Source organism: Pelecanus crispus, chromosome 6 (assembly GCF_030463565.1).
Source record: "Pelecanus crispus isolate bPelCri1 chromosome 6, bPelCri1.pri, whole genome shotgun sequence".
Classification (NCBI taxonomy): Eukaryota; Metazoa; Chordata; class Aves; order Pelecaniformes; family Pelecanidae; genus Pelecanus; species Pelecanus crispus.
In genome coordinates, this window is record NC_134648.1 from 3,663,126 (window position 1) to 3,677,268 (window position 14,143).

At 39.4% G+C, this 14,143-nt stretch overlaps 1 protein-coding gene across 7 annotated transcripts in view; it reads left to right on the forward strand.

Annotated features, from left to right (window-relative positions):
* Positions 1-14,143, forward strand: part of SHANK2 (SH3 and multiple ankyrin repeat domains 2) — a 319,997-nt gene that overhangs the window by 85,203 nt on the left and 220,651 nt on the right. For 4 of the 7 annotated variants that reach the window (XM_075713335.1, XM_075713336.1, XM_075713337.1 and 1 more), the window contains 2 exons: positions 3,807-4,116; positions 8,641-8,810. In XM_075713335.1, coding sequence (XP_075569450.1) covers positions 3,807-4,116; positions 8,641-8,810 — 480 coding nt within the window. Of the gene's footprint in view, positions 1-272; positions 310-3,806; positions 4,117-8,640; positions 8,811-14,143 lie in introns of those variants that run through there. The other 3 variants (XM_075713341.1, XM_075713340.1, XM_075713342.1) reach the window with 1 other exon arrangement.

Genomic DNA, 14,143 nt, shown 5'->3' on the forward strand with positions numbered 1-14,143 from the left:
GTCTATGCACAGTTGGCTCCCAGCTGACAGACAGAATGTGGGGTGGGCTTTGTCACCAGAACGCTGGGTACTGCATGCCCAGCTATGCTCGCAATTACACAGTGCCCAGAAACCTGCTGCTTATGTCAGGGTGCAGGCAGCCTGAACACATAGAAATTGGGTAGCTTTATTTTTTTTTATTTTATTTTTTTTTTTTTTTTTTTTTTTTTTGCCTCTTTCTTCCCAGCAAAGGTTATATAATGAGGGGATTGCTGCTAAAGTAAAAAGGGAAAATGAAGTCTTTGTTAAATGCCTTCACAAAGAAAGAAGGTAAGCAATGAAAGCAGAACACTTTGATGTTTCAGACCGGTGTTTTCTTGTGTACATTTGATATGATCGGCTTGGTGACTCTATAATTAATCAATTCCTGCAGTTTCTCTTTCAAAATTATTTTGTGTTAGACGGTCCATTTAGGCAGCTGATTTTTAAAGGCTGGATGTGACTTTATTCATTTTAGGTTTTTCTCTGAAGAGTCAAGTAGTTATAAAAAATGTTTTTGTTCCCTAAGAAATGCATTTGAAGACACGTAAGGAATTTCCTAGGTGAATTTTGTCAGTGAATGGTGCTGAATTGCCCCTTCAGATGTATGAAATGCCAGGAATAGAATTCTGAGAGCTGGAGGAAGGATTAAATGGTACTTTCAGGTATGCTTTTAGGGATGATAATTTTAAACTTCAGGGGCATGAAATTAGTTCAGGCATTTTTATGTCATTTTATATCAGGTGTTTTTCCCAAACAAGTTTTGCAACAGTTATTCTTATAGTTCTGAACATGGTGAAATATTAGGGAAAAGCAGTCTCCAAGAGGGGTTAAAGGATGGACATTTGCATTTCATCATTTCGTGTTGTAATTATTTTTTTTATTGTGAAAATAATATAAATAATGCCTATAAGAAGCAGCTAAAAAAATATCCACCCACTTACAGTTTGCAGATTGCTGGGGAAAAGAAACAGTTGGGAGGAATATTAATCACTTAAGGCACAGAAATGCTTATTTTTAACTCTTTCTATAAAAGATTTGTGTTAGACACACATCAATTGGTGTAATTAGTTGTCCCCTTTCCTGTTTATTTTCTGTAGTAAAGGCTCATTTTCCCTGTAGTTCTCTCCTTAAGAACAGAACATTAATAGCAAAGCAAATGCTAACTCCTAAATGGTCGTGCAAAATCCTTCTCAGGTACATAAGGGAAAAAGAATTTTTTTAGTCTGGTACCTGGAGAGTGTGTATACGTGCAAACATGCCCTGTTTTTCAGTGGGAATGGATGCGCCAGTTTTGTGTTTTCTAAAATCTGTCGGTATCGACGTGCTCAGCAGTTCTCCGTCCTGGTCCTGCCGCCGTGCCTGAGCACCGTGCCCCTCGTGCTCCCTCCCACTCCCGCCAGAAGGTATCCCACCAGCCGCTCAAAACTTACAGTAAACATCCCCCGAATGCTGGCAATATTTGCTTGTGTCGGTCTGTGGCTGGAGGGCTCAGCAGTCTGCTTGGAGTGTTACCTGTTTAAGTCCATGAAAAATGAAAATCTAAGCGTCAGATCCAATTTTTACTGAGGTCCAAGGCACACTTTGATGACCCTAAGGAACAGCATTAGACCTTCAGGTAGCAAACCTGTATGTGCAAAACATTCCCTCTATCCAGTTTTGTGTGCTTTCTCCTTTACTGGAATTATTACGGTAGCTATTCTGCTTTACTGTACCTGGGAAAGATCCCTGTCTTCAATGAAATAATTTCTAGAGCCGTATTCCCAGTGTCAAAAGCACAGGAACGCACAAATGGCACGTCTGTGTCACATACATCCATCTAGAGGATCTGTGTATGTCAATTTTGGAAATAAGTGCTGTGAGTTTTCTTTAAGTTAGTACTAACCGGGGCTTTCACCGTGACACTTGAAGCACCAAGGTGCTTTCAGTGACATACTCTGCTGCTTTGAAACCTTAAAAAAAAAATGACATATTAAAGCCTTGGAATATTCTGAAAATTAGACAGAGTTTCTGCCAGTTTCTAGCATAAATGTTGGACTTTTATGCTTTATCCCCTTTAACAGCTTTTAAAGACTACTTCCCTTATTTCAGCCTTGTTTTGAATGAAATATTATGGAAATGGATTTAAAGCCCTTTCGCTCTGTGCACACTGTTCTCGTTTGGTTGTTCTGATGTTGTTGAGCTATGTACCAGAGAAAGTTTCAGCTCATTAGAAATACGAAGGATGTTATTTTAAAATATTCAGAGTCGCAGTTAATCATAAACTGATTCTGGTGAAAATGATATAAACCCTCCTTTTACTTGCAGTTCCATCTTTATTTTATGTTATAAATATGCTTCAGTTTTGCTCTGAAACCTTAAATTTTGCTGTGTTCTCTCAATTAAAGGCTGTATTTCAAGGCAGCACAGATTGATTCCTATGTATATTCATATTTATGTGAATTTATTTACTTGCACAGTATGATAGACATTCTTATTCTGGTTTTTGTGTGTTTTTGAAGGGTATTGAACGCGTAGACATTTCTGGCACTTTATAAATGGCACTTACTGGCACTTTAGACATGTAGGATGATATTTTGTGGGGCTTCTTTCCCAACTGAAATATGATTTTTTTGAAAATTACAACAGCTCAATAAAGTCCCGAGAATAATGCCTGGCTGCCTTTTGTCAGTTATACTACTGCGACTTTTCATGTAAATATGTGCAGGTTGGATCATATCCTGCGACCCCATGAGTTCCACTGAAATAAATTAATGAGAGTAATTGCATGAATGGGGACCGAGGCAAGCGTGAGTTTTCAGGGTCAGATCCTTTATTACTTTATAATCTGGGTAGGAGATGCCATCTCATCTAGTGATAGCTGGGTGCCTTTTATTAGGAAATTGGCCTTTTAAGTTGCGCTTGGAACTAACTGACCCACTACAGTGAGAAAAGGAGATCTGGAAAATGTAGCGTCTGCTTGTACAAATTCTCGTATGACTGCAGCACTGTACCAATGACACTGATGAAAGGATGGGCCCTCTGGTTTGTATTAGATTTTTATTGCCCTTGCTTTTGTTTTCTGTTACGACTGTTTCATTAAGTAGTATATTGCAGCCTTTGAATACAGTCGTGTTCTCTTTGGGACACAGCACGTGACGAAGTGACTGTATTACCCTCGGGTAATATGCTCTATATACAATAGTAATAGATGCGGTAGAAATGCCTAGATTAGAAAGAGAGGAATACCTAGGGATTACAGCAATGTAATAGAGTTCTGCCAGGAGAAAAAAATCTATGTCCTCAATTTTTAACCTGGAAGACGGGGATAAGGTGACTGTTAACACTACAGACTTAAGGTTAGGCCTGAATTGCGATGGAACAAAGTTCTCCCGGTTTGGGTGCCAATGGGAGAAGGAAGTTAGATCACACATCAAAAATTCTGCTGATCAGCCCTGTTCCCTGGCTTTCTGATTGAATATGACAACATAGCACAAATACGAACTTTCTGAGACTCAAACTTGGCAATAATGGGGTTTTTCCCATTTCCTAGACCATAGTTCTGGCTCATGCCACTGGTGTTGCCTAACTATTTATTAAAGCCAGTAAACATGTTAACGTTGCCCAGTTGGTTTCAGTTTTAATGATATTTTAAAGATTATGAATTTGATTAGCTATGCAGGCAATGTAGAGTTTCTGTCTCTGCAGAAGAAACAATGCCATATGTTGCTAAATCTTTTTATGGGGTGGTAAATACATATGAATGGTGAAGTCATCTGAGATTACCCTGGATATCTTTCTTTACACAGTGCCCTTTAGAGAGGCTCCCACCTATTCAAACAGAAGGCGGAGACCCCCAAGCACCTTAGCAGCACCTCGGATCTTGCTTCGTTCCAACAGCGACAACAATCTGAACATCAACAACCTCCCTGAGTGGTCAGTCTCCTCCTCTGCTTCTTCACACCGCAGCCTTTCACCTCATCTACTTCAACAGATGCAGAATAATCCTAATGGAACTGTAAAAACTGTGGGGAGTTACACTCCGTCCTCCCGGAGCCGGTCGCCATCCCTAAACAGGCTGGGAGACGATGCCAAACGACAGCAGCACAGGCACATCAGGTGACTTTTTGACTATTTGCACAGCATGAGATATCCCTAATGTCATCATGCTGGACTGCCATGTTCTTTTACATTATTTATATGCCCATTTTGCACTCTATATAATATATAGGTAATAAAATCTCAGCACAGTGGAACATGTCCAAGTGTGAATATTTTAATAGGCAGCTCCAGTCAAAGCCAGCTGTTTCCTCACCGAGCTCCAGCAACCAGGCAGACTTTAAAGTTCAGCAAAGCTCAAGCAGTGACTTATCACTGAGTTTGCACCTCCAAATCAAGGTGCTAGTTCTCAAGATCTTCTAATAGTTGAAATAATGGTTGCATTTAACAGCAAAGTAAAATGTTTCTGAGATACTTGGTCGCTTCATGAAACTATTGGTCATGCCTGAAACCTATGTTGGAGCTGCTCACGGGTGATGAAGCAGAGACTGTTTAAATTCTCCTTTCTGTAGATGTGTGCTGAACCAAAGAGTAAAACAGAGGGAGTAACTGGGGGGAATAAGTGGGGCTGTGTAGGGGGCTGGCCGAGAGCAAAGGGGGCTTCTTGAGATGGTGGTGATAGATGGCATGGGCTTCTTTCATGATTATCCTTGCTGCAGGGTTTTGCATTCCCTATGACTTTTCTGCTCTTCCTTTCCTCTTGAATTACAAACGCAGTTTGGCAGGCACTCTCTGCAAATATCCTGCAGTTATGTCCCACAGGAGAGCAAATCCTGACTAATTAGAGCGAGGTAGGTATTGTAAATAATATAATAAAACAGAAGATTGTGTCTAAGTTTTGATTACAAATGGGGGATTCAGCTTTGTGATGCCACTGCCCTGTGAATGGGCAATTACAGCTTCACGTTGAGGAGGACTCAGCAACTGCATCTGTCCAGTGTGCAAGTGATGGAGCTGCACCAGGACGAGGGGTTAAAGCGCAGGGCTGCAAAAATGAAGGGAGGCACAGCTGAGTACTGATGGAGAGAACTTAAATGTCTTGACCAAACACATTTGATTCAATGGTCATTTCAAATCTTAGGCTGTTTCCTAATATCAAATACCCATCCACTGTTCAGATAAAAAAGGACCTAACTATTGTTAAGAAATGCAGCTGTTCGTTTCTCTTGGCCATTTGTAGGTGTAACGGATCTTTACTTGAGTTTTCAACTCGGTAAAACAAAACGTTGTGTAGTTGAAGCTGCCACCTGTTACCTTGCACATTCTTCTTCTCTCCTTGGCTGTAGGCACCCAAACTGACAGGCGCTATTGCGATAGTAACAATACTGCTGGAGAGTGGACGTACAGTGCATTGTAAAAAAAACTGTTGTCTGAAATGTAAGAATCACTGGAAGGAACAGGACACAGATTTCTTACGCGAGCGGTTTCATGCAGTAGAGCAAACTCAGCTTACCTTGTTGTATGTGACAATAATGGCAAACGCTCGTTTGGTTATCGTTTGGGTGATGCTTCCTCACAGAGACCCTTACCAGCTGAAACCCAGGTTGTCTGTAATGAGGCTTTGCTTAGGGGAGGAGGTGGCCACAAGGTACTTCTTAGGGAATGAGTGCCCTCGTATTCCACTGGATACCGCTGATGCCACCGGAGTTGGAGGTTTTGCCTTAGAGTCAAGGATTATTTTAGCTGGAAGGGATAAAAAGTGCCTTTTCATCAATATTCCTGGGATAACACGCTTCCAAACTCTTGAAGTATAAACAATCCTTTGAGGTGGGGTGAGCAATTAAAAAATGTTTTTGAATAAGCAAACATTTATTTGCTTTGACTTTATTCAGCTACTTTCCTTTTCCCCTTCTGAAAGCACTAGATTTTGAAAATTAGCACAAATGACAGTGGAAACCAATTTAATGCCTGAAATTTTGTGGAAATAAAATTTTGGTCTTTCTCTTAGTGCATCAGTATCACAGCTACTTAAACTGCTACCCAGCTGCAGAGTTTCATATGTGCCATCAAGACTTGTTTCAGAGATGCACAGAGTACATGCAAGTACGGAGAAGAGAGCTGGAGGCTCTCTAAATTTAAAGGCAACTGAAAGGGGTTTGTATATAATTTTTCCTGCAAGCAATGCCTTTTCTTGCCACAGGTCCATTTTGCAGTCATGAGCGGCACCTTACACGACGCTTTCCTCACAGATTTTGTTTAACTGTATGGCCACCTACTTACTGTCAGCTAAATGTGGGAATTGTTGCTGTCTCTGCTTATTATTTGCAAATAATACATTCACCACGAAGCTGTTGTTCCCCTTAGATGAAAAAGCCCTTTTTGACATAGCAGTAGATTGGGTTCTGGAGCAGAAGCAGCCAGAAGGGGTGGGTTAATTAATGGAGAAGGCTAGAGTACGACAAGGGGTCAATGAGGCTTGTGGGGTTTGCACTGTGGAAAGGAGAGGGCTGGAAAGCGGTGCTGGAAGGGGTTCACGTGATCTTTATTTACATCCTGAGTGGCTCAAGTGTTTTATCTTCTTGTGAGGTTGCTGCTTTTCATACCAAACTGGTTTTGGCATGAGGTGGGGGGAGCTGGGGGAGGGCAGGGGAACTGGCACCCTTCCTGCGGAATTTGTCCCACACTGATTAGTGAAAGGAGGTGCCAGCACAGCCCCAGTCAGGGCTGAGCCGTCAAGGATGGCCACCTTCTTCTGGGTGAGAGGGAAACACGTCCACATGTCTTCTGAAATCTCCACATCCTCCTCCTGCTCCTTCATGGCATGGGACTTGCTGGGCTGGGAGCCCAAGCTGGGCACCAGGCGGGAGAGGAAAGATTTTTTTCTTAAGAAGTCATCTATCCCATGTTGCATCCCTCTTTTCCACTAGTAAGCCCGTCTCATGAGAAATGGTGCCTTCAGTGTGAAGGTTAAATGTGCCATTTCCCCCTCCTCTTTCAGTAAGAGAGAAAATGAATGAATCTCCTGTGGTAGGAGTTAAAGGAGATGCTGGGACATAACACTGTGCAGAGCTGCTACTTGGCTGCTACCAGACTAGGCTTAAAATACAGCTTGATACAAGTAGAAATCGGATGTGTAGCAACAGCTTATAGATCTGGATTTTTTTATGGTGATGACTGTTTCTTCTCTTGTGCGGAAAAAGAAATGGAGCAAAAGAACTGAAACCCAAACATCATCTTTTCCTGTCTTCCTTTCAACAACTGTGAGAGTTGGCTGAGGTTTCTGATACGAACTCCATCACAGACATGCAACCAGAGCTCACTTTTAAACCCTTAAGTACAGCTTATCTTTATTAGCACCTGTTCACAGTAATAGAAGGACAGAACAACGAGGTGAAAGGGGGATGCTATTCCAAGCAGTAAAGAAGTTACTGCAGGAAAATGGAACAGTTCCTGGTACGAAAGATGCACTACATTTGTTTTTTTTACCAGAGAACTTCTTTACCTATACTGAGAGCCTTATTGACTCCTGTTTTGGTAAGAGATTGGTTAAAAAAAAAAAAGGCGAAGAAACAGTAAACACCAGCCCTCGTATTTCATTTTGCTTATAGCAGTTTGAGATCTTTTCTTTCTCCTTACAGGAAAATAAGCAGAGCGTTGCAATGCTAGACTACCATTAAATCATTCTTCTTCCTCTGGTTCCTCTATCTTTTTCCTCTAAGTCTTTATAGATATTCTTCTTTCTCATGCATATTTTCTGTTTCTAGACTTTCTGTATAAGACCTCAAGTTTTTATGTTGGTTTTTTTTTTAAAGTTGAATAGTAGTGTTTAACAAGTTTGTTACAATATCTCCTATAGGTTTTCCACCCTCTTTAATATTTGCCTCTTTCTCTTTTTGTGTGTTTTTTACTGTTCGCTCATTTTTCTGGAGGTTTAGTAATGATCTTACGCATTGTTCACCAGCTTTCAATGATTTCTTCTCTATACACCATAAGTAGATTGCGTGTTGTTTGATGACCTATGGCTTATGTGGGCACAGCATTCTGAAGTCATTGGGAGAGCTGCTGATTGCCATCAATAAGAAATGATCTTTTGGAGAATATTTTAGCCGTAAGAACCATGCTTTTTTCAGATCTAAAATTTAGCTCCAGGCCTTGAAGTGATGAAGTAACTTGATTATTCAGTCCATGCGGTTAATAATTCAGTTGTCTTGATTGTTCAGTTAATGTTACAATATTACAAAGATATCCATTCCCAACAATAATTGTAAATACTGATGTTTTAAAGTCCTTCTGACAAAGTGTGATTCTCGTAATGTATGATTTGCATATGAATTTTAAACTTCATCAGGGTCTGTGAATGTGCAAGTTTAATTTGCAGAAAAACTAAAACCTTTAGTGTTACTTGTTTTCTTTTCTAGGCCATGATGCTCAGATGAATATTGATCATGTTTCATACTGAAAGATTTCAACTACTAAAAGCATGTGTTTAGGATGAAAAACGTGTTTTTTTCTGCAGGGTTAGATGTCTTACTGGCAGACAATTGTGTTATTCAGTGCTTAATTTAATCCTGCTAATGTGATGGTAAATGATTAACTTGGCCCATTTTAAATAACCAGTTAATGTTTTTTAATTTCAATTTCCAGTGCCGTTTACAATCCTAGTGCCAACAAGGATACTCTGTCTGCCTTGGATTATCAGGGTCCAAAACGCAAGCTTTACAGTGCTGTACCTGGAAGACTTTTTATTGTCGTAAAGCCATATCAACCTCAAGGAGAAGGGGAAATTCATCTGCACAAAGGAGATAGAGTCAAAGGTGAGTATGTAATTAATTTTGAATAAACATTTTTTTCTGCTAGATGGAAATTTTATTTTAAAATTCTCTTCTATTTTAGGGAAAAAAAAAACGTTCAGGAGAAGTGCTTTTATGCCTTTGTTTCTTTACAGGGTATTTTGCTCCTAGTTCTATTTTGTAACCAATGCATATTCAGCTACCATTTTAACTGTAAGTGACTTCAAAGTACTACTAAAATTCAGAAATACGTGCAGTAATAGCAGCATTGTCTTTTACCCAGAGCACGTAATTTGCTTCTGTAGTCATTATAGAAAGACAACTCCAGGGCTTTAAAAGGTTGTAAGTATGTCAGCTATCTAAGCAGCTCAGGAAGGAAACAGGGATAAGGTCAAGTCTGTTTCAAGCCCTTTCCTCAAGGAAGAATTTATTGGTTAGGTAGAAAAAGTCCCCTTGTGAGACTTAGGGTAAGTAGGTAGGTAGAACCTACTGTAAATAGTTTGGGGAGGAAGTGTGGTGGTGCATGTATAATTTCTGTCCACTGGTGCTCTTCCCAACTAAGAATATGTTAAAATCAAGGCCAAACTTTGTGTTATTATTTGGAAGACAGTAAGTACAGCCAGGTATGGCTGAGAAAGTGGGCAATGTGGTTTACAGGATTGACCTTCTTAAGGGTGCATTGTTACGCAGTTTCAGCTGTGGTTTTGCACATCCAGGTAAAACTGGTCATGGAATAAAAAGTCTTTCTGCTCAGTCCATACAAACCAAATACCAGAAATACCAGTTACAGAAATCAAATAGAAGGGAATAAATTCAGTGTCCTAAATAAAAGTGTGAAGCAGCTGAAAATTTCCTTGCAACTGAAGCTACTTATCTTACAAAGGAAAACTCAAAATATCTCCTCCCTTGAGCCTGCAAACAGTAGTTGGAAAACAATGGGGAGCCATTAGAAGGTATTTTTGTATTTTTATTTTTGGATGTGGCTGATTCTGAAGCGTTTGTGGGTTTAATAATTTTTGTTAAGCCTTCAGAAGGTGTAGGACAGAAATCTGAAGAATACTGCACTTAAAGATAAAACATATGCAAGATCCATTTTAAATGCTAGGATGAAGGAGGAAGGTTAAACTTAGGAGAGCTGGCGATGTCTGTAGGGCTGAAAAGATAATTTTGCAGTCTGGGAGATTGTGCCCTGGTCAGGTAGGAAGCAATGATTATGATCTAAAGAAAATAGTGCACAACAACTTTTGGAAGAGCCCCCATGAACACTTCATAAAACACTATAAAAGTTCCCAGTTAATGGAAGTTGGCTAGAGGAAAATTAATAGAGGGCAAGCAAAGCTCAGAGGTTATAAAATTTCTTTGGAATGCCAAATATCAAATAAAATTCAAGTCATGAAAAGCAGAAGTCATCTTCAAATTCAAACAAAATTGACAGAGCTTTGCATGGTTTGGGAACCAGCTTTACGAACACCCAATATATGAGAATAAATGCAAGAGAAGTAATGCATAATACCACTTCATGAAAACCTTCAAGTTTCAAAAGAGTGGGTACAATCTAGAGAGAGGTAAAGTTACATTATGAGTAACTGTTGTGCAAAAATGTAAAGCAAATTCAAAGCAAATGTGATCTTTTCATACCTTTACAAAAGAATACTGGTTCTTGGGTTAAAATGTGAAGGCCTGGCATCTTCTGTATGGAGTTCTCAGTGCAAGGGTGGAGAAACAAAACAGTTGAAAAAGATGCTTGTTGGTCAATTACAAGAAAATGAAAAAAAAATGTCGCTTATACTGGGGAAAAGAAAATTTTAAAAAGCTGGGCTTAAGCACATCATTTATTCTTTGGGGGACCTTGTATCCCTACACAATAGTGTTCAACTGACTTGTTGGATTTAAAGAAGTAGCAATGTTTTTGTTTATGTTGAGGATGTAAGATTAACATAGATTCTTGTCAGCCGAATAAAACAGTAGAGACTCCAGGCAGTTACGGAGAAAGATGAGACAGAAAATGTGTTCCTTGGGAAAAGACGGAACAGTGCAACAGGTTGCTTGGGATGCCGAATTTTGTAGGGGCATTCATTGTCTGGTTGGTTGTTCACATTAGAATTTGGGACTATTATATGTAAAAAATATCCCAAGAAGAAAGGATTTAAATTTCATTGAGGAGTTTCATATTTAAGAGGAAAATAGTTCAGAAGCCCTTGGTTCTAAGTTATTATGACAGTAACTGGAAAACAATGTGAGAAGAAATTAGTCCACTTTTCAAATCTTCTTGCAATAGCATGATCTAAACTTGAGACTAACAATTTTTGGGGGGGACACTAACCAATGAATGTCAAAATGCCGAAATAGAAAACGAGATCGTGTCTGGCCTGTGAGTTTTGCATCTTTATTTGTAGGGAAAATCTATGTTTACTGAAACTGACTATAAATTAATTATTACTGTTAGAAAAAGGGGGACATGCCCATCCAACATCAAGTCATCCCTGCAGGGATTAGTTTTTCAGCTTCAAGTATACGATTTGCACATTGAATTAAAATCTGGTAGAGGTCTAGCATTGGCAGGCACGCTTGTTTTAGAGCATTTTATAGAACTTTGATGCAGTAAAGTCTAGTGAGATATTTATACACGTCAGTCTGGTTTTAGAAAAAGTTTGGAAAAAGAAAAAGTGTACATAGGGATTGTCAGCGTTACTACTTCTTGTGGAGTGTAATTTAAGGCTATTTGCACAGCAAGGCTGGAACACTGTATGTCAGACTCCCATTGCTAATCAAAGGAAAAACTTTCAGAACAAGATCAAATCCTATGTTAACCTGTCAATGGTTCCTCAGTTGTCACAAAAAATATGTCAGAATGAACACAACAAGGTCATGTAGAGAAGGAAGAGTCCAGGTAAAAAGACAGTGGTGCTTTAAAAAAAGTTGTGTAACAGTGTTGAGGAAGGCATTCAAACTTAGCATATGTGACAGAAATCCAGGTTCAATTAAATCTGGATTCATGTCCCTGTTCCAGTCAAAATGTAATTATTTATGGAGAATAAAAAAAAATTACTCTGGTGTGAGAGATTGATAGGCTCCCTCTCCATCATCCAAAAGCACAGGCAGTAGAGCTCTTACAATCCTCAGTACTTCTTGTGCGCTGTGCGAGGGCCAGAACCGCTGGCTATAAGGAAGCCCTGCTTTTTTTCTCTTCCTGAGCAGAAATTCCACCTGGTACCCAATATATTTTCTGTCTTTTAGAGACTTGCTTAGCAAGACCATGATCCGGTCAACACTGAGGTTTTGATTTTCTGGGGGTACACATGCCTGTTCAGGGTTTAGCAACTCACTGTGTGCAGTGCTTGGAGGAAATGAAACAACATTAAACCCCATGGAATTAAATTTTTCCTCACTTTGGAACCACCTTAGCCTCACGTTTAAGAAATAAAAAAGCTTTGTCTTAGCCCCTCTCCTCTGCCCACTTGGTAGCTGCACTGTTCTGTAGGAAACACTGATGCTGAAGTACTGGCTTCTTGGGTGGTTTTGAGGGCTTCAAACGTGTATGAGCATTTGCTCCGGGATTCTGACCCCTGTTCAGTCTGGCCATGGGGAGATGCTCATCACATGTACATCCCATGAGACTAATCACAGTGAAGATGTAGCAGCATTTATTACAGGGATAAAACCCCAGAACAACATATTAGAGAAAGGGATTAGTTAGGAACTGTTTTTATGGATTTTCTTTTTGAACTTGGTAGACTTAGAAGGGTCACGGAGAGGGATGAATTCCTGAATTCTTGATGAAAAGTGCTTTCATCAGATGAAGATAAGGCAGGTTTTTTTTTTTTTCCCTTTCTTTCTAAAACTGCTAGAAGTGCATGAGTGACAATAGTTCACAGTATATGATACAAGGAGACTGCTCAGAGAAAGCTGTGAATGGGCAAGGTCCAAAGCAAATGTAAACTAAACAAAACGGTCACGTATTAATAGGATATTACGTAGTCTGTACAAAAATATCTGCTTTATTTTTAGTTGTTAGTCATACATACTGACATCATTTGTGTGTCTGCCACTCATGAAAGAAGGGCCATGGCTGTTGTAAAAATAAATCTGATAACTTTATTTGTACAAGAACAATCCTAATCTTATGTTTTCTCATACATGAAGACGAGCTAGCTTCATTCCTCACTGAAACACTTTTAACATATTTTGTTTCTTTCTTCATTTTGTATCTAAAAGTCCATAGCAATAAATCTGCCGCAGTCCAAACTCACACATGCATATAAAGTATCTGTAAAATGTATTTTAATCAGCTTTTGCATTGCTAAATTTAATTCTTATGCTGGAAATCAAGTGGCCTCTTTTATAACAGAACTCAGATGTATGAAGAGAATGCAATGCTCCAAAGTTCTTTGTGAGCTAAGAATTAGCAGTTTTCTGCGTCATGCAGATAAAGCAATACAGAAGTATCTGCACATCCTCGGGAAGGTTACCTGTGATTCAAATCTGTACTGCTATACCTTGTTGGAAAGGTAACAGATACAAGTTCCAGGTACCATTCAACATGGGGCAGACAACCTCCGGTCACTTAGAAACAAAACATTCAAAATTGTTTTCAGAATCTATGTTAGATTAGAACATCCCTGAAATGCATATGAATTAGCCCTCACTGACCTAGAAAGAAAAAACCCCACATGGTTGCCTGATTCAAATACTTCAAGAACTTTTGAAGTCTCACCCTGCTCAGAGTTTTTTCTTGTCTTACTATGTGTTCTTATTACAGCATTTCCATTTGCCATGTGATTTCTAGTTATTTATTCCAGTTTTCAGGCCCCAGATTATACTATAGTTTGTCCATGGGTGGCTTCCAAGTGTAAATTTTTACTTTCCTCTCTTATTTTTGTTGCCTGCCCTGATACTACTATCTCCTCTCTCTCACCTGGAAGGCAAAGAGAATACAGGGCTAATTCTGGAAATTCTCAGTTTCTTTAACTCTTACTGTGATTAAACGAATTTTCTAGTGCTTAGTATCTAGAAAAATGGGGAGTTATTTCAGTATCTGAAATATGCTCCAACAGACTTTTTCCTGAACCTTCTGAGATGCCTCCTGTGCAGGCACAGTCTGCACATCTGAAAAGAGTTTACCACAACCGAGGTCTGTTCTCAGCTACATTCTCTGGGGTCAGCGAAACCGTAGTAATTCAGTAGTAGCGATTCAAGCATCTGTTCTAGGCAGAAAGTCGTAGTTCTCAGCATTAGAAATATTGACCCTTGGAACACTACTTTTATTTCAGTGTGATCTCAGCCAGTAGGGCAATCCAAATATATCGCTAACATTTTCATTTCTTGTGAAATCTACTTGTAAGTCATTTTGAAAAAGA